A 27884-nucleotide genomic window follows, 5' to 3' on the forward strand; every position below is an offset into this window, starting at 1 on the left:
TCCCGTGCTAGCAATATAATTTTTTTTCTGCCACTTTGGGTATTTATCAAGGTTACTGGTTGTTGTAATGAAGGGGATTTTGTTGAAGGAGTCATCTGCTTCTTCTGCGGGTCTCTGCATGAAATGGGTGTACTGCTAGGGCGCGGGTAGCTGGGAGTAGGTAGGCGTCTGCCACACAGGCGGCGGTGGTGGCGGCGGTGGTAGAAAGGTCCTCCCGGAGAGGGGCAGTTCTGTTTAACTGATTCACAGAACTCCAAGAGGCAGTCAAAGAATAGGAAGGTGGTTTCCCACTTCCAACTGGTGTGAGACAAATACACGTCTTCTCTGCAGATTCAGAGATAAGAAAGAGGATCCATTAACCACAGCGTCTGGTTGGAGAGCCAGCCTGCAAGGGTTTGCTGGCAGCATGGCTTACGGTTAAAGCATGGACTTTTAGGTGGCACAGTCCAGTCTAAAAAAAATCGAGGAGGCAGTCACAGGCTTTATAGATTTTATTATTATTATTACTACTGGGAACAGAATACGGAGATAGTAAATGTGAGAAGTTCAAGCACATAGAATGTTACTCAGTAAAGGCTGCACAGTCCTCCTTAAGTTTTGCTCATTTCAAAAGGATTGATCCTTCTCTATTAGAATCCACTTTTCGACTTTTAAACTTTGTTTGCTCTTTTGTAAGGTCTAGGCATTAGACTGCTTCCTGCTTGAAACCCCGGTTAGCAGGAGCTGCACTCAGGGTCATTTTTTACGTCCCCTACAGTGCCCAGTAATAATTTTATTAGCCAAAGCACAGTGGACCAGCCTCTAAGACCTGGCCTCCTTCATGAAGTGTTCACTGGCTGATGTAGCCTATGGAATGCATTTCTCTCTCTGGACTTAGTTTTTGGATGATGCAGTCTAACATGTGGTTATATGCTGCGTAGAGTAAGAAATATTTTTGTGGAAAGTGACAGAAAACCCAACTCAAATTGGCATAAGCCAAAGGTAAATTTATGGGCTAAGATAGTTGTGATGTTCAAGGGATAAGACCTGGCTTCGAGAATAGCTGGGTCTAAGAGCACAAATCATGCCTGTGGTCCTCTCTTGTTCTGTGTCTTTCGGAGCTTTACTGCTTTCTCCTGGTGTCATTTTTCTTCTCCGGCAACTTTTCCCTCAGGGGGAAAGATGGTCACCACCAACTCCAGGCCTCTGACCTGCTCTCTCAGTAACCCTGGCGGGAAGAGAGCTCCTTCTCCTAGCAGAAAGTCTTCACATTGGCCTCTTTTTGTGCCACATGCTCAGTCTACACGAGTCACCAAAGCCACAGCAGTTGGCTAAGGCCTGGGTCACATGCTGACCCAAATCTCAGGGGGTGAAGAGTTTTGTGCAGATCTCATGCACTAATTGGAGGAGGAAAGGTCCCAGGCTGGTTAGAGGTCACTGAAAGACGTAGTAGACATAGAACAGGAAAACAATGACTGTCTTGACAAAAATGTCTTATATGGCTCTATGTAGAAACATGGATTCAACATTTTTCTCAAGTAAACTTTAAGGTTATTACATGTGAGGTTATAGTCTTCTTTTCATTTCTTTTCTTTCTTAACTTTTGAAACAATATATAGTCATGGTTCAATACAGACTCAACATGATTGAATTCCTTCCCTCAGGAGAGTCTAGAAGAGGCCATAGCTGCTCCTTCCAATCTTCAAATTCTCCCTTGACAAATTATAGTTACATACTCTAAAGTCTCTCTCTCTCTATCTCTCTGTCTCTTTCTCTTTCTCTCTCTGTCTCTTTCTCTCTCAAACTTATATTCATGGGGGCACTGAGGAAATGTTTAAAAAATCCTCCACATCATCTGCCAAACTCTAACCTGATTTTTTCCTCATCCTCCCTGGTTACAGCAATGGCCCCTCCATTCCTCCTGGCACTCGAGCTCAAGACTGCTCCCTCTCCCTCATCCCTCTCATTGAAATCATCATATCTTGCCGTCCTGCCACTGTCTCCACCTCCTTTCTGTTTTCACTGTTACATCTTTGGTTTTTGTCTTTATTTGTCAACACCTCTGGTGGCTTCCTAATTCTTCAAATGTCCGTCCTTGCCTCTTCCTTTTAAGCTTCTTAAGCTTCTTATGTACTGATCTCAGATGAAAATTTGTACAGAATAACATATCTGATCATTTTTTCAGAAGTCATTGCTACTCTTTTCTCATTTTAATGATGATGAAACTGAAAAGAGATTAAGATCATTGCTTAATGTCGTTAACTCAGTGTGTGACCATCTTGATGATGCAGCGTGATGCTCCCGTGCAGAAGGACCAGCGGTTCCCGTTGCCCACACTTTAAGTTAGCACTTGAATCTTCCAGTCTAGATCCCACCGCCAGTCCTACGCCTCATGTGCTTGTGCTCCAGCCGTGCTTGAGTTGTGTTCCTTTCTGCAAATGTTTGTTGTTCTTCCTCATCCCATCCCTTGTCTTACCTTCCTAACCCGCATGCTAATGTTCATCCATGATCAGATGCCCCATGTCCACGAAGCTTCCTTCAGTCACCAACAAAACCGATCACACACCCCTGAAGCTCGACCTTTCTTCCTTTCATCTAATAAATACTGAGAGTGGCTATTTATCAAGTGTCTGCCGCATGCCACACGTCTTGTGGTAAGCAGTCGTTCCACTTTGTTCTACGCTGCATACTCTGTTTTTGCATCTCAGAGCCATGCTGGAAAGAATCTATCCGATCATCTTTGTGACCTTCCATCACGATACCTGCACATAGAAGGCCATCAATAGGCATTTATTAAATGAGTGAGAAGTGAATAAATGAAGAAATGAAATTATTGCTGAATTAAGGATCAACTTAATGCAGGGGCTTATTTTTCCCGACTGAAGTTGCGGGTGATTTTTCTGTTCTGTATTAGGAGGATACTGATTACCATAGAAATGCATTCCCTTTTCTTTCCCTCCTTTCTCTGAATTTTTCAGAAGCATCAGCTATTTAACATTTTAATTTCAAGGCCTTAGAGCTCCAATGCCTTATGGCTTCACCTAACACAACTGACTAAATCAGAGCCCAGCTTTGCCCTCTCTAGGAAACCCAGTGTCCTGTTGCCAAGCCCTAGTGGCTGTGGTCTTGTTGACACATCAGGAGGCTTCTTGTCTCTGTTATTGGCATCCATGGGGCTGCCTGTACCTACCTGTAACAACTCCCCATTCTGCAAGAAAATACCACAGACAAATAGTAAAAGCTGGATTTGGCCCATGAATAACAATGTTGAGAACCTTGCACCAAAACAAAACAAAACAAGAAAAAGTCCCCCGACTTTCACCATCACCTCCATCTGCCTTATGCTGCGCAGTACGGTGCCATTGTCCTTGGAGGACCTGCTGCCCTCCACGGAGGGCTACCACATCACACGTCACCCAGTCAGAAAGGGCTTCCCTTCCTTGTCTAAGCTCCATGGCGCTCATATCTATACCTCCCCTGGCCCCTGCACGTAGTGTCTTACTTTGTAGTGATTATTGCAAGTATTACCCTCCCCCCAGAGATCACATGTGTCTTAGACATACACGTGCCCAAAGGCATCGCACAAAGCCTGGCCACTGCAAGCTTCTCAGGTCACACCTGTTGGCTGGTGCGTGGTCCATCAGCATGTATGGACACTGTCTTGGTGTGTTTTGTGCTGCCATAACAGAATACTTGAGACTGCGTAAATTATTATAAGCAGAAATTTATTGGCTCACAGTTCCAGAGGCTGGAAAGTCCAAGATCGAGGGGCTGGTATCTGGCAAGTGCCTAAGACACATGACATCAGCTCATGGCAGAAGGGCCAAGAGAGGGCCAGAGAGAGCAAGAGATCAAACTCTTAGACTCAAGCCTGTTTATAATGGGCACTAATCCATTCATGAAGGGGGCGCCCTCATGACCCAAACACCTCCCATTAAGCCCCACCTCCCGACACTGTTGCATTCGGGATGAAATTTCCAGTACATGCTTTTTGGGGGGACACATTCAAATCATAGCATAAACTACTGTGGAATTACCAGTCAATTGAATATATATCTCTTCTGTGCTATTTTAGAATTTAAGCACTCTTTTATTTTGCCAGCTGAACTCTGACATATTCTAATTTTAATAATGAATAATTCTAATAACCAGTAATTATAATAATGTTTCCTGAGATGGGATAATTTTGGTTGACTCACTTGACCCGTTTATAAACACACACTGGATAATATAAAATCCATCTGTGGTTTTACCCCTAGAAGTATTAGAAAGCTCCAAGCTTTGGGTGTTCTGCTTCAAAGACTATAGTTAAGAGAGGAAAACGTTGGGAGAGACATTTTACAACTTCACAGGCTACTACTTCCATCCCTGTGCTTATGAGCTTCTAGTTCTAGTAACCAAGCAAACAAAAAAAAAAGATGAATTCTTCCATGAAAAGACCTAGAAGGAACTTAAAATACCTCCTGCTATGTGAAAGAAGCCAGTCTAAAACTGCTACATAATGTATGAGTCCAACTATATGACATTTTGAAAAAGGCAAAACTGTGGAGACAGTAAAAAGATCAATAGTCGCCGGGGATTGGGGGAAGGAAGGATAAATAGGGAGAACACAAGATTTTTAGGGCAGTGAAACTATTCTGTGTTGTAGAACAACAGTGGATACGTGTCATTACAGATTTATCAAAAGCTGCAGAATGTATAAGACAAAGAGTGAACCCTAAGGCAAACTATGGACTTTAGTTAATAACAGTGTATCCCATGTTGGCTCATCAATTGGGACAAATGTTGGGGGAGGTGGGTGGGTATATAGAAACTCTCTTCTTGCTTTCCAGTAGTTTTCCTATACAGCTAAAACTTCTCCAAAGAATAGGATCTGTTAATTTCTAAAAAGGCAATTCTTAATTTAAATCATTAAGACAATATACATATATTCCAATTTTCAAGAGAGGATTTCTTAGAGATTTTACCCAGAACGTTATCTGGGGACGTGCTGGGAGGTTGGAGAAAGGACCCTATAAGTGTGACAGTGGAGAGGATGACAGGAAGTTGACTGGGTCAGCCCCAAGTCACAGTTACTTCCTCTGCGCACCTTTCCCAAACATGGAGCTTTTCGAACAACGGTATTTAAGGTGCAATGACCATAATTAGGCTGTGATAAAAAGAAAAAAGACTTTAGAAGAAGCAGGATGTAAAAAATCAGCCTGGGAGGTCTGCAGGCACATAGACCAAGGGTGGCCTGGTTTTTATTGTGCTCTGTTTTCTACCAGCCAATGGCACATGTTAATGTGCCTTCCCCACCTCCGCCATCCCCGGCTCACTGCTGATGGGGGGCCTTGGCTGTACCTCTGGGGTGAGCTATTCCCACAAACACGCCTCTTTGGTGAAATGCTCTTTTGGAGTTTTCACCAGTGTCAAATCAACAGCATAAAAGTAAAACCAAAGCTGGTAGATAAATGGGTCTATTTGTTTTCATTTCAGTTACTGGTTTCATTTTTTTTTTTATTACTGTGCATAAACAAGGCCTGGAAATAGAAGCACATATGCAGATTTATTATTTAATCCCCCAATTCCTGTCTGCTGGCTGCTGTTCCTGAAATTGCTTGGCCGATAACAGTGACTGCCTCTGAGCTCCCAGCCAGAAGAAAGAGCAGAGAGCTCCCAATGTTGGTTGACGGGAGGAGAGCTGTGGTGGGAGCCCACCTCCCTGAGTTAGGAAAACAGCTCCTGGTCTTCCCATCTCTGGCACTGATGGATTGAGTCATTGTTCTTGGCAGTACAGTGGTTTTTTTTTTTTTTTTTTGGCCTAAGGCTGTCGGCAGAAAGCTGTTTGAGTTGGAGGCTGTGTACCGTGCCATCTTGGCAATTCTGTATTTTCAGCATTTTAGTCAATGCAAGAAGTAAGAGGAATTGTAATTGAGGCTGCCTTTCTATAAATCATGCCACAGACAGTGAGCACGTCCAGAATGATGGGTCCAATAGGAAATCGTGTTCCTCGCCTGGCGACAGTCGTGGGGGGTGCTGGAAAATCAGTCCGAGGCATCTCTGTGGTTGCTGAGCAATGCAGCGAGGAAGAAATGGAAAATAAATTCTAAGTTCCCTGGCAAAATTATGAACTCTGGATGGGGACCATGGTGGGGAGACAAATAGCACAAGATTGTCAAACCATCAAATCCAGCTGTATGCAGGAGGGCAAGCTCACATTCAGAGTAATTCCAAGTCACTTTCCCATGCAGGAAAGGAGATGGGAAGGCGCCCGTTCAAAGAGAAGCCAGCCTCTTCTTTCCCAGACTCATCATTTTTATCTTCGTAATTTGACTTTGTCGTGGAAACACCATCAGTGTTCGGTGTTCTGTGTGCAGTAATGTTAAAGTCAGAAAAGAAAACAGAATGGTGGGAGGAGGCATCCCTATCTCTGTGATACACGTTCCGTACGTGGTGGGCAGTAGCACAAAATTAACTTTGGGTGAGAGCAGATTCCATGGACCCTTCGGAGACTCTGTGGATGCTCTTACTGGTTTTCTTCAAAGGATTGTGTATACTTTTCTGTTCTTGCATCCACTAAGTAACATTTGACTTTTGTCTTTCACTCCTTGAGTGTGAAATGTCAGCACTGGAGGGTGTGGGGCCACTGTACAGTCAGGCAAAGATGGAAGCACATTTGTCAGGCTTATCAGCTTCAGACGGGGCTCTGGCGTTCATTTCATGGGAACCCCCAGCCCTGAAATAGAAATGGAACAGGGGCAGGGGAAATGAGCACAGGAGGTGAGGTCTGTGCCTGACCCGCGTCTTTGCTCTTCCAAGTGTTTGAAGGAAGATGAGTTTTGCCCCTTTTGCCAAGGGGGGCCTTCAACAACCCTGATCCCCACTCCCTTTCCCCCCAAACAGCCACTGGATTGGAGTTTCCACTTCAGGCATCGAAGAAAGGCAGCGGCAGAGCAGTGTGGAGAAACGTATGTGCGAGTACCAACTGCCTGCGTAAGAATTAAACAGGAGCGGTTTCTGGGTGCGGAGCTTTTAGACAGAATGTGCAACCAAACGGGGCTGTGTGCCTGGTGAGGAACATTCTCAGTTGTCGTAGGGTCAGGGACCTCTGCTTTGTGAGTGCAACGATTTTACGGTTTTTAGACTTCCTTTATTTCCCTCTTGAATTTCTATAGTGAGTTCTTTTTGAAAACGCTGGCCTCTAACTGCTGTACTGAGGGACTAAGGGAACGGATTGTGTCTCGTTTTTCAGTTCATCTCTATCAGTGCTGGGGCCAGAGTGAAAGGTAGAAACGACTCGGAGGGAAAAGTACCCTGACTTCGATAGAGACGTTCCTCCAGAGAGCTATTTTTCTCCTTGCTCAAACCTTGGAGGGATTTGTGTTTTGTTTGTGCAGGTGATTCCCTGGCATAAGGGCTCTTAGCTTTGTTGGCATCTCTCCCTGAGAGTGGCTCTTGGTTACGCCTTAAAAGCAACAAGCACATCTGGCAGCAAGATCAGCAGGTGGAGTGAATGAATATGAAGATAGTAGCCGGGTCCTGAGAGCTGTGGGCCGTCCTTAGAGCAAGGGGACAGGTATGTGGCACTTACTGTTATGGTGGCTAGTGGCCTGCACAGTTAGGTTTCTCACAAGCCTTTTTTTCCCAAGGAGATCCTAGGAGCAATTTAATCATCAGCTGAACTACCCGAGCTGAGAACGTTTGACTGTTTCTGAGACCAGCAAAATTATACATTCTCATGTCTTTCGATGAAGACATGGAAGTTTCTGTGGACTGGCATGTTTGAATTTTGCTCCAGTGTTCTTTTTGTGCAGGCTCGGGCATTGCCTAGCATTTTCTAGCTTCAGAGCTCATATTGAGATTTTTTTTTTTCTTTTAATAGTCACCTGTTTACTTGTCTGTTTTTCCCAGTAGACCTCAAGTTCCTCTGGGGAAGCTGTGTTTTATTTCTGCTTATCCCTAGCTTTTAGCAGGGCACACACGATAGGTAATTGAAAAATATTGGATGAGTACCTGATATCTGCACTTCTTTGTAGTTGTCTGTGTTCTCAGCCACATACACACACACGTACGTGCAGGTCTGAAGAAGAGCAAGTTAATGCATGCAACTCTTGACATCCCCACAAACTCATGACTCCCTCAAATTTAAATAGCAGTAAATGACACCCCTTTCTGCAGGCTCAAAATCTTGGAGTCATTCTTGTCTTTATTTCTCTCGATCCCAACCTCAATACAGCAGCACATCTCATCACTTCTACCTTGGAAATATATCCTGCATGTGAGAGTTCTCTCGTCACCCTCCGTGACTCAGTGAGCAGGGCCCAAAATCTCGGAGCTTCCCTCAGACCTCAGAGCTGTTCCATTACCAAATCTTATTGATGTTTCCTCCAGAATATTTTGCAAATCCTTCCACTTCCCTAACTCCACCAGTACCAGGCTATTCTAAGCCCCCACTCCTCTTCCTGGGACCACTGCAGGGATCTCTTCTCTCACCTCACTATGTCCCTCCTGACTCCCCTCTTTGTGCTCTCCAGAGTTGTGACGTGTAAGTTAACCTTTACAACTTAAATCAGATGACACCCGCCTTCCCCTTCAATGCCCCAGTAGATTTTCTTGGTGCATAGAAAGAAGCCAAGATCCCGTGTAGGGAAATGTGCCTTTGATGTGATCTCTCTGACTCTCCCTAACCTCGGTTCCTGATGCTTCCCTCCTGCTCACTCTGCTGGAGCGGCAGTGGCCACTTCCAGACCCTCCCCCTTGCCGCTCTTCCATCCCCGGTGGCTGTTCTTTCAGATGTTCACGTCACCCGCTCTTTCATTTCCTTCAGGCCTCTGCTAGAATGGTGGTTGCTCAGGGAGGTCTTCTCTGGCTACCTCAATAAAAACAGTACCTCTTGGCACGCTCTTTCCCCTGTCTCTGCTTTAATTTTTATCATAGCAGTTATCTCTGCGTGACATTACACAATAATGGGTTGGTCCTCATTATTCTTGGATTCCCTGTTTCCAACTTTGCCTCCTCCCAAAGCGATACTCGCAGTGTGTTTATGGTCACTGGCAGACGTGCAGAGAGCGGCCAAAAATGTGTCACCCGAGGTGCACGTTCCCAGCTGAGGTTCACCAAGCAACATTCTGCCTCCCTGTTTCAACTCTCATACTGTAAACATGGGTCCTTTCTATGCTCCATTTTGTGCTACGTGTTTTGCTTTTCATTGATGGTTTTGCAGTTTATAATAAAATATAAAAAATTTACTTATTTATGCATATATAGATGTGCTTGCTTCTTGTCTGTTTCCTTCACTGCCTCCTGAACTGCATAGAGTGAGGGATTAGTAACCTTGTTTTCCCAGAATCTTATTCTCTGCTGTAATTCCCAGTACCTAGAGCTATACTGAGCTTGTGGCAGGTGGTCACTGAATTACTGAGTGATTAATCAGGTGAGCAAATGAATGAAATAGAGTCAGGAATGTCTCAAGAAAAAGAAATCTGACAAAATAACAATTTCAGTTTCCAGAGATATTTTATTAGAAATCATGCTCATCACTAATATTGCCATGGTCCTGTAAAATAGGTATTATTAACAGCCCCTTCAGATCGCCCCATGAAGTGGCCCCACCCACGCTCACAGCACAGTCGGGCTCCGAAGCTCCACATCTCCACGTTGTGAATCTTGGTTAGTGTGGCGTTTGAGTTCAACAGCCTCAGTTGAATCTGACCTCCACACTTACTTGGTGTATTTGGACAAGTGACTTGATCTTCTCCAAAGCTTTATCTTTTTGTTTCATAAAATGAAGATAATCAGAGGTCCTCTACAGGATGGTTGTAGGATTAAATGGGATGATGCAACCACTTAACCTAGTGCCTGACACATGGTAAGTATTTCTTGGACAGTAGTTCTTGCCCTTATTAAGTGCTTTGGGTTCCTGGTGTTGGAGAAGCAGGTCTAAGGGTTGCAAAACCAAGCCAGGAGGTACTCAAGATAAAGTTCCTCTGTTAGGAGCTCTGAAGCAGGACTTAAGATGAGTACCTAAGAGTAGGGATCAGCAAACTTTTTCTGTAGAGAACAGATAGCAAATGTTGTAGGCTTTGCTGGCCATATGGTCTCTGCCACAAAAACTTAACTGTAAATGAGTGAGTGTGGCTAGGTTCCAGTCAAACTTTCTGTACAAAAACAGGTGGGTGGTAGTTTGCCAACTCTGCTTTAGACCAAGGGCACTCAGCCCTGCCTTCACATTGGAATAACCTGGGGAACTTTAGAAATACCTATGCCCAGGTGTTCTATTCCTAGAGATTCTGATGTAATTTTTCTAGGATGGGGCCCAGGCATCAATGTCATCTAAAACTCCCAGTAACCCTGATGCAGGGTTGAGAACCACTGATTTGGATTATTGAAGCCAAGAACAGAAGCATCTCAAAGGAGATGCTGTCTTCCTACCCCCACCCACATTTCTTCCTCAGCCCATTTTAGAATCCAGGGATTAGCACTGCTTGAGGGTTTTGGGCAGGGACTGGCCAGGTTGCAATAAGTCTATCTTTGCTTAATGCACAGACCATAACGCTTTTGTTTCTAGAGGGAAACCTAATTATCTGTGTAATAAATGAATTGTACTTTTCAGGGAATACAGTCCAGCTGTTACTCTGCGTTTTAGCTGAGGCTATGCTTTTTGCTGTCTAATCGTGTCCCAGCATTGGCAGTTAGAATGGTTTTGAGTGGAAACAGTCTGCCCATCTCTTTTGTCAAGGCCATGGCTTCTCTGATGAAGCTGGGAGTGAGTTCCCAGTCATCAAAAGGTCTCTGTCTTAAGGCCAACTCACTCTTCTCTAATGGGTTCCAGAAGAAGTTTATGGCGCCAACATCTCTAAGGAGCTGCAAATATTCAGCTGGTCATTGACCCCGTGTGATGGAGATAGAGGCTGGCTGAAGACAGGGACATGAATTTTGTCATAAATGTCCAGGCTTCCTCAATAATTACTTAGAACAGAACTTCTCATCTTGTGGTTCTTCTATATTTACCTATATTAGAATAATCTGGAAGCTTATTAAGACGCAGACAGCTGGGCTCCAGTCCTGACCCACTGAATAAGAATTTCTGGAAGGGAGACTGGAATATACATTTTTAACAAGGTATCTGGATAACTGTGAGTTTGAGAGCTGCCATTCTGGAGCAAGCCCTTCATCTTACTTATATAAGAAGACTGAGATTGAGGAATTTAAATTATTCTTCTAAACAGCCCAGTTAGGTCATTGATAGAGCTGGGAATTGAATCTAGGTCTATAGATGTCACCTAGCTAATGCTGTGTAACTAAATCCTCTAAAACTTAAAGGTTTTAAAATAGTAAATATTTATTATTGCTTACAAATCCATAGGTGATTTTTCTGGTCTCAGCTCGCTTCACTCCTGTGCCTCTTGTTAGCTGTGGTTGAGCAGGCAGCTCTGCTGACCTTGGCTGGGATCTCTTTTATGTTCGGTGGTAGGCTGGCTGCATATTGGTCTGAAATGCTCTCAGCTGGGTTATCTGGGTTCTCTTCCATGGTCTTTAACCGCCAGTAGACTAGCACAGGTGTGCTCACCTGGTAACGACAACATTCCAAAAGACTGGCAGTATCCAAGACTCCTTAGGAACTATGCACAGAACTGGAACACTCTCATTTATACTGCCTTCTCATGTCAAAACAAGGAACAAGGGCGACCTAGATTCAGAGGATGAAGAAATGAATTCTGACTCTCCAAGGGAATTGCTGGGAATCCCTTTACAAACGTCTCAGATACGGGGAGGCTGGATGAATCTACCAAAGACTGTCACACAGAATCCTGAGCCTTTTCCACAAAATTTGACTGCCTTTAAAAAAAAAAAAGTTTTTACAAATGTTTAGGGAGCATCACTAGTGAATATCGTCTTGGGTTCTATTCATAATATTATTGCTTTTGGGTGGAGAATCAAAAATCGTGGATCTGAAAGGACCTAAGAACTCATTGGTTTAAACCCCATCTGACATTTTAATTTCCTGATACCATCACCTTTAATCAAAATGTTCATCCATCTGCTGCTCAAATACATCCCTAAATCCCTGGAGAACTCGCTGCTCTGTGAGGCAGCTCCTTCCAGCCTCAGAGAGTTCTTATCATTAGGATATTATTTCTTACACCAAGCCAGCATTTGCTTCTGTCCAGATTTTACCTTTTGTTCCTGCTTCTGCCCTCTGCTGCAGCACAGAAGAAAGTCTCCTTGTCTTCCCACAGAACAACCTTTCCCCACATTGGAAAACAGTCACAAACTACTTTACTCTGCGGTCAGTCTTCTGTGCCAACCATCCCAAGTTTCTTCAATTTTTCTCCTAGGATATAGTTTTGAGCTCTCTCACAATTCAGGTTGTTTCTTTGAAAACACATTTCTCAGTGGCAGCCTGGGGCTTTAGAATGAGCACTGGTTTTAGAATCAGATGCTCTGAAATTTGTTTTGGGATCTGGAGCAAGTTTATAACACCCATGGGGCCTAGGTGTGCTCCTTCAGGAAGTGTGTACGGAAATCACCATCAATGTGCATTTTGTGCCAGTTAAACTACACAACATATACAGAAATGCCTGTTGGGCAAACCCTCCATAAATGGTAGTTTCTTTCTTTTCTTATTCTTCTGAAAGAATGGCCTTTGAAGAACACACTATTTTTTCTTCAATATCTTGGGTTTGAATAAGTGCTTAGATTTTCTGGTCTGCTGTTAATCCTAAAATCATGAACATATTTAATTGTCCACCTGCAAATATGTTTCAAATGGTGTTTTATATGGTAGGAATAATAAAGTCTTCATTTCTTCCAAATTGAAAGTAGGCTATTATTGTTTTGACACTTAGAGATTGTAATTTAAAGTAAATAAATGACCTAAAACTAAGAGACTTAAGTTCTTCTCACCTCTTTCAGATTCAGGCCTTTGAGAAAGAAAACAAAATCTGAACTTGGAAAACAATCAGGGACAAATTGAACACAGGGAAAAAAGGCCAGGAAAGTAGGCTATAAAGTGGATATTAACAATAGGATGTGATGTGAAACCAAAACCATTAAAGAGGAGAAAACACAGGTAAACCGTGGGGAGGGGAATCTGGGTCAGAACAAATAAAGGCAGCTCACGGAGGAATACTAGTGTTTTGTTCAAAGAGTACTGCTTAATATGAGACATTTCTCAATCGTAATGGGTGAAAATGAATAGGATTTGATTGCAAAGGAAAATGGTCAAGAGAATAGGACCACAGACAAAAGAATGGGTTTTAGTAAACACTGTGTAAATTGTAAGATCGTCTTATGCGACTATTAGCTCAGAAAATGCTCCTCAGTATAAAAGAGGATAAAATGAATTGTGAAAATCATTTATAAATAAAGCTGCTAGATAAATTCAAGGTACGGTATCAATCATGCACAGAGTACCCAAATGAGCCATTATTCCTGTGAGGTTATAGTAATTTGTTTTTCTTATAAAATCAAATAGCTCACACACACACACAAAAAAGACAGCATAGTACAGCAAAAAGAGCATTGAGTGGGACCCTGGGTTGAATTCCAGCCCCACAACAAACTAGCTGTGGGACCCTAGGTGAGTCACTTAGGTTCTCTGAGCCTTAGATTCCCCATGGGTGGAAAGATCTGTCCAGGTGGTCTCTAAGGCTGTGCTCTAGCTGTACAAATTTATGATTCTCTGATCCTACGTTGTTGAGCAGCCAGTGGCAGTTTCAGGTGGAATTCCTCTCATCCAACAACTTCTAATCTACTTGAAGAGATAACTGGAAGTTTGGGTGCATAAGTGAATGAATGAGTAGGTCAATCTTTGGATGAATAAAAAATAAAAAAATCATTAAAGAGATATAGGAGGAACCTGCTAGTAGAAGCTGGTTGGACACTGGGTGTTAAATATGAGAAAAGAGAGATACTGTTTATAGGACAGTCTTTCTCACTAACTTCTTATAGTCATGAGTTTTATGAATTTCCTTTTAAAAATAGTTCTTCATTTTTAGTGTTGTCATCTTGCCTTTTTTGGCCCAATGTGACCAAACATGGCCACGCAGAAAGGAGAGAATTCGAACTAATATTGAAAGAAGGATAGAATTTAGACAAATTTGGGAAAGGAAGGGGGGCCTTTCAGCTGGAAGAAATAAACCTTTAAAAGACCTGAAAAGGGGAATCTGTGTGTCCATTCAGCAAATATTCATGGAGCATTACTCTTCTGTGTCTGGCACTGTGTTAAATTAAGCACTCAGGACTTATTAAAGAAAAAATCCCCACTATCTAGAAAGAAAAGTAGATAGTGATCATATAATTATACAAATACGTATTTCCTAACTTTGATGAATGCTATGAAATAAAAGAACAGAGAGCCATGACAGTGGATGACAGTGGGCCTGGTGCCATGTGGGGTGGGAGGTGACCAAAGAGGGCTTCCCTTAGGAGGTGTTGTTCCTGCTGATGCCTGATGTAAGTAGGAGTTAAGTACATGAATGGAAAGAAGGAGAAGGCAGGGTGGCAGGACAGTGTTCCAGGGAGAGGGGGCATCGTGTGCAAAATCTGAGGCTGGAGGGTGCATGGCATATTCGAGGAGCTAAAAGGAGGCCAGCATGGCCACAACTTGGAAAATCAAGGGGAAGGGAGAATCCTGGAGAAAAAGGCAGGTAGGAAATGGACGTGGTGTCACCCATGTGACAGAGTATAAACATCAGTGTCAGTCTGAGCCAGGTTCAGCCTGCTCTATTGAGGGAATTCACTCTGTGCTATAGGGAAGGCACTGGGGCTGTGAGATAAGCCACCTGAGTTCTCAAATGGGCCCTTTGTGGCCCAAGCACCTATTCCAGGGAGTAGGACACTGACTCGGGAAATGGAAGGCTTTGGTCGTCCAAAGGTATATGTGATCTGTGCAACTGGAGGCTTAGTCAGAAGGATAAATCTGAGTGTTACACAAAGTCAGGACAAAAGTAAGGCTGGCTGCATTATCTGACAGGGTCTGCTAGAATCACTTTCTTGCAAGTAGGGCACTACCCAAAACCACAAGTTTCCCTTGCCTTTGTTCATTAAGTGTTTTAATTAAGGAGACTTAAATGCAAACACTGCCCATTAGAGATGTTTTGATGGAAAACTTTGAGAAGCCATGAGTCTTAAAGTGTTGATGTTTTTTAGGATACCCTTCCCTATTTATCAGCTTCTTGTAATAATGAGATTTATGAATTTTCTTGAAAAGCACTTTTCATTTTTGGTGTTATAATCTTGACTGCAGGTTTCAAGAGGAGATGTGTTGACATTTGATGAACAAGTGTGTATCTACCTACACTGTTCTGCTTCTATAGCCTTCACTCTTACAGCTCATCTTTAAGTCTTCATTTTATACTTACACTCATGTTCTTGTGGAATTGTCTCCTTCCCTTCTTCTTGAATCCTTTAGATGACCTTATTTGGATCTGACATCTCTGCTCTTTCTATTTTTAGATGTGGCAATTAGACCAATGCACACTGATCTGGGGCCAAGTAAATTATACTTTTGTAGGATGAGATAATGTTTCTGCTTTATTTCCAACATCTTTCCTGAGGACCAGAATTTTTCACCTTTGTTAGCCACATTTTTGGGGGATGGGGTGCGGTTTATCCTTCAGGCTGGCTCTATTCATCTACTATGATGCAGCTCATGGGCGCGTGCCCAACCCAGCAGAGCTGACCACTCCTTCCTTTGCATTCTCTCAGTACTGCTCCTTCTCTGTCTCCACTGGCACAGGCCTCACTCTTTTGACTTTCCTCTCGAACGTGTCTGTCTCCCCCTCTAGGTTTTGAGTTTCTGGAGATCAGAAAACCTTGTGTTATTCATCCTTGTATCATGATACTCCTTGGCATGAGCCTAGCACATGCTAGTTGGTCAATTAATATGAAATAAGTGGACAAGTGAAATGATTTGAGTTAATTGACGGCAAAGAATATAATAATTTCAAGAAATTTTAATTACTTAGTGGCATCCAATGTCAAAGAAAAAAGAAGCATAACATATAAGGAGATATATTTTATAACCCAGAGTCTTAGAAATGGAATAGGAGAGACTTCAAGGTAGAGTTGCCAAACAAAGTGTAGGAAACCCAGGTAAATTTGAATTTCAGATAAATTTTTTTAAAAATAGTGTAAGTATATCACTAAGATTGCATGTGACATACAGTTGGGGTTTTTTTTTTTTTTTTTCTGAAATTTGAATTAGCTGAGCATTGTGTATTTTTATTTGCTAGATCTGATAATCCTATATCAAGGTCTAATGTCCCACCTGGTCCTTCAGGCAGGCATACAGCTATACTAAGATTCCGGTCACAAATTGGTGATCCTCAGGCAGCATCCGGCCGTCTGGATCAAGACATGTATTTTTTTGCCCTGCACTATGTTTTAAAATTTTGAATTTGTTACCAAAATAGAAAAATTTGGTGATTTCACATAAAAATCTGAAATTTCAAGTTCCCTTGAAAAATTATAAAACCTGGCCACACTGGACCTGCTCCCTTCTTTAGCTAAGGAGCAGCTAAACCCATTTTGAGAGGGAGCATGGGCCCCTTGGATCCCCTGCGTTGTGGTGAAATGTCCTCTGCCAAGCATCTTCACACTTCATGGTGTTTTCCTTAGAGCTGAGAGGAACTGAAACAATTTTTGAACTTATGTCTCTATCAAAAGCAGAAAAATAGCAGACAGCCCTAGGGGGCCAAGTCTTTCAATAAAAATGGGGAAAGTCTTCTTGGATAAGCAAAGAAACTTCCAACATGTGTTAAGTTCCAGAAAAATGAACCTGTTTCTAAAGACTTAAAATAATTATATGTATTTTTTTTTTACATCTCCCTCACATATTCACACTACAGACTTGAGTGCATTTGTGGTTTTGATCACCACTAGATTGTAAGATGCCTGAGGGCAGGGACTTTTTCTCTGTCTTATTCACTGATGTATCCTAAACCCATAGAACTGTACCTGGTTCTTAATAGACATTTGATAAATATTTGTCAAATAAAGGAATGAATGAGGCAAGACATTTGGGAGAGATGCAAATCCTCTATGGCTAGAAATCCTCAAGAGGGAAGAAAAATATTGTCTTCTGCAAAAGAATGGCGTGGCTAAGTGAATAGCATATGTCTTTTTAAAATAAATATCTTTATGGTATAAATGCCTTATATCTCCTGAGGGCAGAGGAAGATGGCAGCTGAGTCTGGAAGCTCTCGTCTTTATACCCAGAGCTTAGAGGAATATTGGGTGGGTTTGTTATCAAGAGATGGGTTCTTTGGAAAATGTCTGAGGAAAGAACTGAAGGCGCATGTCAGAATGGACTTCCTGCTGCTCTGTGAGCCAGGATTCTCTCCTGTCTGTTACAAACACTGCCACAACCCCGGTGATTCTCCCTGTAGCCCTAGGTAGCCCAGCCACACCCTCCGACCTCCACCTCTGTGCCTCCAAGGAAAGAGATGCAGAGCCCTTATTTTGAGCAAAAAACAGCCTCATTTTATTTAAAAGACAAAGACCATCCTGAGCACAATTCAGCAGAATGCTACCTGAACTCCACAGGTTTTGAGAAAAACATCAGGACGGTTATACATTAAGCTTGAACTTTCCTACAGGGGAGAGCATTTGTATAAATTTGTTTCAACTCATTGTTCCCCCTCTCCGTGAGAGATATGCTGGCTCCAGGGAATCTGGCTTGAACACCAAAAGATCCCATAAAATGCATATTTTGTTGGCTCTTCTGACTATATCTGGTTACCCTCAAATAATCATTATGAGTTCACATTTCTTAGAAAGTGTTCTTGGAGGCACAGTGAGAATGCACAGGACAGAGAAATGTAGGCAAATAAGGGTTGGACTTTCAACCACAGATTTAACAATCTGCCCTTAAACCAGACCTCTGGCCTTAGAACTAAATGCCTGGGTGGCTACAGGGAAGCCACAGAGAGATGTAGCGTTTCTGTCATAGTTAACTCCCTCCAGGCTGCCTGCTCCCAGTGAGGGGTGTGAGATCCCGTGTTAGTTTCCTAGAGCTGCTGTCACAAAGTACCACAAACCTAACAACAGAAATTTGTTGTCCCACAGTTCTGGAGGCTAGAATTCCAAAATCGAGATGTCAGCATGGTTATGCTCCCTCTGAAACATGTAGGGTGAGCCTTCCTTGCCTCTTCCTAGATTTTGGTGACTTGCTGGCAATCTTTGGCATCTCTTGGCTGGGGGATGTATCACCCCAGTGCTTGTCTTTTTTTTTCTTTTCTTTTTTTTCTTTTTAGACAGAGTCTCACTCTGCTGCCTGGGCTGGAGTGCTGTGGCGTCAGCCTAGCTCACAGCAACCTCAAACTCCTGCCTCAGCCTCCTGAGTAGCTGGGATTACAGGCATGCGCCACCATGCCTGGCTAATTTTTTCTATATATTTTTAGTTGTCCAGCTTAATTTCTTTCTATTTTTTAGTAGAGACGAGGGTCTCGCTCTTGCTCAGGCTGGTCTCGAACTCCTGAGCTCAAACGATCCATCCACCTCAGCCTCTCAGAGTGCTGGGATTACAGGCGTGAGCCACCGCACCCAGCCCCCGGCCCTCGTCTTTACATGGCATTCTCCCTGTGAGTCTTCATGCTATTTTCCCCACCACTGCCTGCCCAGGAGTCCAAATTTTCCTGGGCAGGAGGACACCAGCCATATTGAATTAGGGCCCACCCTGAGGACCTCATTTAAACTTGATTACATCTGGAAAGACCCTATTTCCAAATGAGGTCACATTGTGAGATACTAAGGGTTAGGACTTCAACACGTTTATTTTTGTTGGGGGAGCACATGTTCAACCTATAGCAATGCCCGATTATTCTTTGAACTTAAGCTTTCCAGCTACAAATTGTTGACCTTCCTGTGGAATATTCCATTGATTAAATTGCCTCTTTAGTTCTTCAGCTATCAGATGCTTTTCTCTGGCAGGCTGATGTAATTAGGGACCTAATAACTGAATCAATAAGGAAAAGAGCATGCTCTTTCATACTTTCCAGCTGTTCTGATGATTCATTTAGAACTCCTCCTGTGTTTGTTGCTACCGAATATATGATAAGAGTTACGTAGCCACAGCATGTAGTGCAAGAAGGGGAAGGAGAGGGTCAGGATTGGTCCCTGGTAATGTCCAGGAGTGACATCTTTGCTGGGAGGGGACATCTTTGCTGGGAGGGGAAATCTTGAGGAGGATTCAGAGGAGAACGTGGCCTTGTTTAGGTAACTTAGGACAGACAAGGAACATTGTTTAAAGATGTGTATTGTTTGGAAAACACACTTTATTTTAATGTTGTGTGAAACAGGTTGGGTGGAAGCCATGTAGGACCATGTAAACACCGTGTGAGCTAATATATTGCCTGCTCAAGGAAGGAATCAGCACCATCTATGAAAATGTCTGTGAAATAATATTTTTTGGAAAATCCAATATTGCTTTGTCTAATTCCAGTTACCTCATGAAAAACATGGGACTTTAATTCTTGGCCTGTTAAAGGATCATTTGAGAGAGAAATATAATATGTATATATATTATAATCAGAAACTTACTATTATAAAATTATAAATAGAATAAAATGTAGGCTTATATTACTATTGAAATATAATACATATCCATTGTAAAAAAATCTGAAAATGATGGAAAGCTTTACAAAATATATAAATTACCCATAGTCTCACAATTCAAAGATAACCACTAGTATGTCAGCATATTTCCTTCTAATATGTTTCAAGATTTTATAATACTTTAAATAAAGTTCATGTCTGTATATACATGTTTTTAAATATATTTTAAATGATAATGTCACAAGAATGTCAATATCATTGAATAATCTTTCAAAATTTACTATTAAATGTACACCTATGTGTTTCATTTCCATTTGAATGTTAGAACTTTAATTTTTAATTACAAAAATAATATTTGTTCACAATAATTTTCAAAAATCTAGATGATCAAAAGAAGAAAAAACTGACTACCTACAGTCTTACCATTGCAGAGATAACTAGTATTAATATCATGACATACGTTGCATGGTCTTATAATTTTATACATTTCTGTCTTCCACTGATCACAGCATTTTTAACCTTTTGTAGCCCAGATCTTAGTTCAGTTCCTACAGCAGAGTAGTTGTTTGATATACTTTTAGTGATGGATGAATGAATAATTAAATGAAGAAATAGATGAGCAAACAGTTGAATGGAGAGGCTGTAAAGATTCAACTCATGGTAGAATAAAATACATTTCAGACTCAGCAACTTACTGCAGATTGAGAGACAAGGTAGCTAACCCAAGGCCCTTAATGAATAGGAGCCTGCTCTTTCTGTTCATGTGAATCAGCCTCTAGGCAGATAATTCAATTTAATTTTTTCCCCATCATTCAAACTGAAGAGCTGAAAAAGCAAAACCAGAGACGGGAGGCAGGCGGTAGAACTGGCTTGAATGAGAAGATCAGCAGCTGCTCTCCATGCTCCCTGTGTTAGGAAGAGCCTGAGATGGCAGGAGCCATGCTTCTCCCAAGTGCGAGCCCCAGCAAGACCTCTGCCACCACCAGTGTCCTCATGATGGAAGGACTGGTGATTTCTCGGAGGACTGAGACTCCAGCAGTGTCAGAGTAGCCCTCATGTCTTTGACCTGGTTTGTCTGGAGAGTTTGCAGCAGAGGAAGACACAATCATGCTGGATTTTACTGAAGGAATTTGGGACTCTGTTATGATTGGAATCAGAGCTGACAGAGAGTCTGATCTTTGGGTCATAGAAGGTTCCAGCCGAGGTCTCTTTTATATTTAATTGGAAAACATGTGTCTTAAGTCTGACCATCCATTCCTCAGACACCTGCCAGGAGAAGGAGAGTGATCCATTTTTTTTTAAACCCTTAATGGGAAACTCAGTCTTTGCAATAAAATGTAGGGACATATTCTTACCAATGGATTGGTCTGTTCCTCACACGCCCACTCCTTCCTTCCACCTCCCAGTATAAACATACACACAGATAGATATAGAAACATCCTCGAATAGATTGAAGGACAGATAGATAGAAAGAGAGACAGAAGAACAGACAGATGATTTCCACCTCCTTTGGCCAATAACAGTCATCACATCCCTCCTTTCTCTTAAAAGCTCTTGCACAGCCAAGCTCAAACACTAGGTGTATCGGCACCTTGCTCTTATTGTCTCCCCCACCCAGAAAACCTCCATCCTCCTTCTTTCCTGTCCATACTGCCTGTCTTTAAAGGACTGGGTCAAGACATATTTTTCCAGCAAACCTCATTGTTTCATTTCTATGTTCCCATCTTTCACCCTCTAGAGCTTTAGCTTTTGCCCCATTTCCCCTTTGACACTGTGGACTGGGATGCATATGGGAAGGTCAGGGAGAGATTACCCTTTTTGCTTCCCAGAGAATTGGATGTGGTCCTGTGTGCTATGTAATTTAATCTTTATGGAGCTAGCAGTGTTTTATTCACTAAGTTGGTGAATCTAGAAAGTGACTAGAGGGCAGTAGGAGTTTTCCCGTGTGCATAACTGAACACACTTTGTAGTTTGTACTTACTCATGGAGTGAAAGCCCAGTTTAAATAAATGCTAGGAGAGCTGGTGTAGTCAGTGTGGTATAGGAGAAATTTGTGATGAGTCAGATCATCTATGTATTTTCCATGTACTTGCTATAGTCACTTTGTAGCACCAAACATAAGTATTTTCATCTATAAAATGGAAATGCTAATATATACATATATCCTTGACTATCTTACAGCATATTCTGAGGATAAAAAATATATATGCACATATAGATACATATATACATAACTATATACATATAATTATACACAATATATAAATTTATATCCATATAGGTATATTCCTACATATATACATATATAACTATATATATGCGTGTGTGTATGTATATGAAACTATAATTTACTGGACAAAAATATTTTTATGGTGTCATTGTTTAGTATATATTTGCCAAATTAGATTTAAATGAACCAAAAATTTCATGAGCTCCTCAAAGCTTCTTTGTGAGATTGCCAGAAGTTCATACAGAAAATTGTTTCTGTATGAGTTGCAAGATTATGGACTTAGAACTTTACAGATGGCAAAGTTTTCTGGGTGTGGTATGCTGGAGAGAGCAGCTATTGGGGATGTGACCATGGGAATATATTTCACCTGGTCTGATTTCTATAAACTTGAGGGCTGCCTACTTCTGGCTTTTTCAGTTTTCCCACGTGTAAAAGTTGGTATGAAAAACAAAGATGGTGGAATTCTCATGGTAAACTTACCACATGATTCCATGGAAGGAGCCTTGATTCAGAAAACCTAAATCCTAGTTTCTTTGACCAAAACTTAACTTCTCCAAAATTTTCATGAACTCTAAAATAGGAGATTTGTGTGCTCACCTGTTATGTGCCCAGCCTTATATAACCACTGATGCACCAAGGTGAGTAAGGAATGATCCCTGGCCCTCTTAGGTTCACAGTCTGGCAGAGGGAGAGATGTGCCAGCCAGTGATGGCTTACTGTGAACAGCTTTGAGAGGTAGGCAGTAAATACAGTGGTGGCACTGTGGAGGGAGTGATTCTGCCTGGGTGGATCAGAGAATGCTTGGGAGCAGGGATTTAAGTTAATAATCACTGCTCTACCTTTCTTTCAGGATTGAAATAAGGCTCAAATGTATGTGAAACAGCAACATTATTATTCCATTGGCAGTCAGGTTCAGATATTGTACTTCTAGGCACAATTGCAAATAGACCCATTTCTCCTAGTTAGTCACTTACAGGGATGCTTGCCTAACCCTAATGTGTTCTAAAGCAATCAGAGTCTACATCCATAAAATAAATGACATGGAATCTGATTCCATTAGCCATGCAGGGGATTATTTTTTTATTTTATCTTTCCAAAGTCCTGGGGATATTCTGGAATTTTTTTTCATTCCATGAGTTGCTATCCATCATTACCTGCTTGGGTTTTTTTTTTTTTAATTTTAATTTTTTATTTCAAAAAAATTTAGAGAGAACAAGTGTTTTTGTTACATGGATCAGTTTCATCATGCTGAAATCAGAGTTTTCAGTGTACCCACCATGAGAATAGTGTACACTGCACCCAGTAGGTAGATTTGTATTCCACATTCCCTCTCTAAGCCTCCCCACTTCTTAGGTTTCAATGTCCATTACCCCAATTTATGGTGCGCGCTCACTCTCTCTCTCTCTATGTATATGTATGTATATGTATCCCTCACTTAGCTTTCTCTTGTAAGTGAGAATATGTGGTATTTGTTTTTCTCTTCTTGAGATACTTCACTTAGGATTATGGCTTCCAGTTCTACCCAAGTTGCTGCAAAAGACATTATTTCATTCCTTTTCATGGCTATTATTCCATAGTGTGTGTGTGTGTGTGTATGTGTGTGTATAAATACACACCCACATTTTCTTTATCCATTTATCAATTGATGAGCACTTAGGTTGGTTCCACATCTTTGATTACTGATTTACGCAACAGATAGTTAATGGACACTTTATATGTATTCAACGAATATAAACACAACTAAATAACACAGGCAAATCTGAAATACATAACCACTTACTACCCCATCATAAGTGCTCAGTGGAAACAAGCGATGAGAAGGAAGAAAGATGAATGGGCTGCAGTGGTCAGAAAAGGCTTTGTGGAGGAAGCTGCGTTTGTGCTGGCCCTTCATGGATGGGTAAACTTGATGTAGGCATAAGAGTGGCATATTCTTGCCATCTTACAAAGACACGGGAGTATAAATGAGTCTGGTATCTTTGGTGGCATCGGAGAGCTCCATTTCATTTGGATGATATTAATATACAGGAGCAATATGAGATCAAAGGAAAGAGCACAATATTTTGCATGTAATATTGGCTCGTGTATTAGCTGATGAGTGTTTTTATGTGTATGTCCATTTTCCCCGGGAGCACAGAATCCGCCTCCCCCTTGTGTTCATGGCCCTCAGAGTGCCTTACATGTAAGAGTTGTTCAATAAACTCTTTTAAAATAAGAATTGTTGAATTGTTTTAATTGTAACTAGAGACTACCTGGAATTTGAAGAAAAAAGAAAACAATTTTACTAAAAGATTTAACCCTAAAGGAGAAGACAAGGGTGGCCGTTGGAAGTGGATTTATACTGAGTTCAAAAATACTAGTTGATTGGATATGTATTAAGTAGATAGGTGACAAGTACCTTATCTACTTGGTGGCACAGTCATATTACTATATTTTTATCTGGATAAAATGGATGCCCACATGGGTGTGAAAGGCACTCTGGTGTTGGCATGTGGAGGTCTGGGGGAGGATACCAATATTCATGTTCAGAGGTGGTTCTTGAGACTTATGTTCTCCTCACTTCCTTCTTTTGCAGCTCTACAGCTCCATGGACTTTGGAAGACGGTGGCAACTGATGCATGAACGAATCACACCCAACAGGTTTTATTGGTAAGTCCCATCTGTGCACTCATAACCCTCTTGGATAAAGAATTATCAGATAGCATAGCACTCTGGACAATGCTGGACACCTTCAGCACTTGAAGACAAATGTGCTCTATCCCCTTGCTGGTCCGTGGAACAGCAGCATCAGCATCACCTGGGAACTTGTTAGAAATGCAGAATCTCTGGACCCATCAAGACCTGTGGAATAGGAATTTGCATTGAACATGATCCCTTGGTGATTCATGTGCACATGGAAGTTAGAGAGGTGCTGGGCTAGAGAGCTCTGTGAGAAGGTTCATGACCAGTGCTCTTAGCTACATACTGACCTCCCCTCTTTTTAGAAAAAGATATATTTTATATATGTATTTTAAAAAACAGTATTTCCCAAAATGTACCCTGAAGAACAATAGTTCCACAAAATGCTGCTTCTTTCATAAGAGTTGCTGTGCTCAAATAAATTCAGGTAATGATTGTCCAGCTCCACAGCTGGAGACTTAGGATTCACCTTAGGACATCAGAGACTCTGGAGAAGCTCTGAGGGAAGAAGTCTGCCAAACTTTAAGTCTCTGATTCCCAGACTTATCTCAGCACAGGATTCTTTTCTCATATCACACCTGATAAATCCTTCAGAACTACCTCTGTGGTGCATATTTTGAAAAACCAGTGTCCAAATAAATTTTGAAAAAAAAGAGTGATACATATTTCAGATGGAAAATTAGCCCTTTCTCCTAATTAGAAAGTGTTTTATTGATTATTGTTCCTTTATACATGCATACTATTTTTACCTTGGTTATAAAAATTTCAATATAAATTTCCCTTTTACATTTCTCTGCTATAACATGAAAATACTTGTTTTTTATTTTCATTTCAGCAGAGGTGATGGCCAAAGAAATAAAGATTAAGAAGCATACACCAAAGTATATATATTAATAGTATTCTTAATTCGAAAAATAGAAACAAAATATTTGAAAGTAGTACCTACTCCATGTCTCTTTTTAAAACCTTATTTCAATTGCCTTAAAAATTCATGTGATAGCCATTTGTGCCTTACATAACGTGTGTGTGTGTGTGTGTGTGTGTGTGTGTTGGGGTGATGGTGACAAGTACCTTATATGCATGGATGCAATGGCTTCAAGTGGTCCCCTCTGCACCCGCAAAACTATGTCCACAATCAAAACTGATGATTGCTTGAGCATACTGTGAAAGTCAACTGTGTTTTGTTGTACAGAGTTCAGAGTAGCCAGGAGAGAAAAGAGAGCATGGTGTATTGCTCTCCATTCAACACTGGACTATTCCCAATATTCTTGTCCCTTACACACCAACTACTATTTCATCTGTAACTATTATTATAACTATTACTTGGTCTGTGTTGGAACTATCGAGATTTTTCAATAGACTAAGGCAGAAAAAGGACACATTTGTTTCTCTGACATTCCAGCTATGTAACTACAGCCTTTGCTCAGCTGACATGGGCCAATTTCTTAGTGTGCCATCACTCAGAAGTCCCTCAAAAAAGAAAAGGAAAAAAAACCCTCTGCTGTTTCTGGAACACACTCTTGAGATGGTAAGGCAGTCAGCCAACTAGGAAGTCAAGTTGATAAAGAAGGAGAGCGCGGCAGGCGGGATGAGCCTTGTCATCATTTCTGAAAGAAATTAAATTAAGTGGATGGGGGACAGCAGTTTCCTATCTTTTGCAAAGAGCAAGACGAGAAGGTTCCAGCTGCTATCCCTCCCCCTCCCTTTGTATAGCAGAAAGTATAAATCCCCAGGTCCTGATAATTGTGTTTCGTCTCTGCTCCACTCTGTGCTTCTTTCATGTATGCCCCATGGGGAAATATAAAAGTTAGTGCCCGTGCTGGCTAGCCAAGTGGTAGCTGAATATTCTGGTTTTGTAATTATCACTTCTCCATTTCTGATGTATAATTGCTGTGATTATTCTTTTAGATGCCATAGGAGTCACAGAGGAAGAGCTCATTTTACATAGACCTTTTTTTCTCCCCAAAGACAGAATTCAAGGTTATCTAAAGCTCTAAACCACTTTATTGAAGAGATATGACTCGTATAGGTTAGGGGTGGAAATATTAACTTGTTACCTCCTTGAGAAAAGACAAAATGTGCATTGCTCTGGGTATAGAGCAAACTCTGGCTGAAATGGGGCCTCTTCAACCTGTGGTCTCCTCATCCATGTAATGAATGGGAACAATATTTTCTTGTCAATTGCATAAAGTTGTTGAAAGGACCAGATGCGATCAAGTGGACATTTGGCAGTTTCACTTCTCCATTGCAGATTTACAACTTGTAAATTATAAGTCTTCAAGTACTTTGTTTTTAACAGTCCTCAAGAATAGCACACATAAGTGATTTGTCATTTTGCTGGTGCACAAATGTGAATCCCATAGAGAGTGAGGCTGCATGCCCACAGGCCTGGGATAACAGCTAAATGCATCTAATTTACTTCCAAGAATCCACATCTTAGCCTAATGTTATTGTTCTCAACCCTTTGTTGAGTTATAATTTTTAAGAAATGATAAAAAACAAAATGAAATAAAACCAAAAAATGCTCCAAAACCACTTGTTTGGGAGAGAGGGGGTAGAAGGAAGTGGTATTGAAGATGGTGGGGGAACATCGTGGGGAAAGCAGGCATGCCAAAAATAAGACATTGAAATGAGAGATGACGTTAAAAAGAACTTAACTGGTGGTATGTGGGCAAATAGAGTGAACATGTGATTCAGTAGAAATATAGTTCAACTGTTTCTTTTTATTTTTTATTAATTTTAGCATATTACAGGGGTATAAATGTTTAGGTTACATATTTTGCCTTTGCGCCGCCCGAGTCAGAGCTTCAAGGGTGTCCATCCCCCAGATGGTGCACACAGCGCCCATTAGGTGTAAATATACCCATCCCCTCCTCCCCCCTCCCACCTGCCCGACACCTGATGAATGTTATTACTATATGTGCACATAAGTGTTGATCAGTCAATACCAATTTGATGGTGAGTACATGTCGTGGTGCTTGGTTTTCCATTCTTGTGATACTTGACTTAGTGGAATGGGTTCCAGCTCTATCCAGGATAATACAAGAGGTGCTAGATCACCATTGTTTTTTGTGGCTGAGTAGAACTCCATGGTATACATATAGCACATTTTATTAATCTACTCATGTATTGATGGGCACTGGGATTGTTTCCTTGTCTTTGCAATTGTAAATTGTGCTGCTATAAACATTCAAGTGCAGATATCTTTTTCATAGAATGTCTTTTTTTCCTTGGGTAGATGCCCAGTAATTGGGATTGCTAGATTGAATGGTAGTTCTACTTGTAGCTCTTTGAGGTATCTCCATATTGCTTTCCACAGAGGTTATACTAGTTTGCAGTCCCACCAGCAGTGTATGAGTATTCCTATCTCTCCGCATCCATGCCAACATTTGTTGTTTTGGGACTTTTTGATAAAAGCTATTCTCACAGGAGTTAAGTGATATCTCATTGTGGT

The 27884-nt window shown here is 41.5% G+C and overlaps 1 protein-coding gene across 1 annotated transcript in view; it reads left to right on the forward strand.

The window, feature by feature from the left end:
- SORCS3 (sortilin related VPS10 domain containing receptor 3) overlaps positions 1-27884 on the forward strand; it is a 561026-nt gene that overhangs the window by 339979 nt on the left and 193163 nt on the right. Inside the window, exon 5 of the mRNA XM_069459773.1 lies at positions 24327-24400. Coding sequence (XP_069315874.1) covers positions 24327-24400 — 74 coding nt within the window. The remainder of the gene's footprint in view (positions 1-24326; positions 24401-27884) is intronic.

The sequence above is a fragment of the Eulemur rufifrons genome, chromosome 28 (assembly GCF_041146395.1).
Source record: "Eulemur rufifrons isolate Redbay chromosome 28, OSU_ERuf_1, whole genome shotgun sequence".
Classification (NCBI taxonomy): Eukaryota; Metazoa; Chordata; class Mammalia; order Primates; family Lemuridae; genus Eulemur; species Eulemur rufifrons.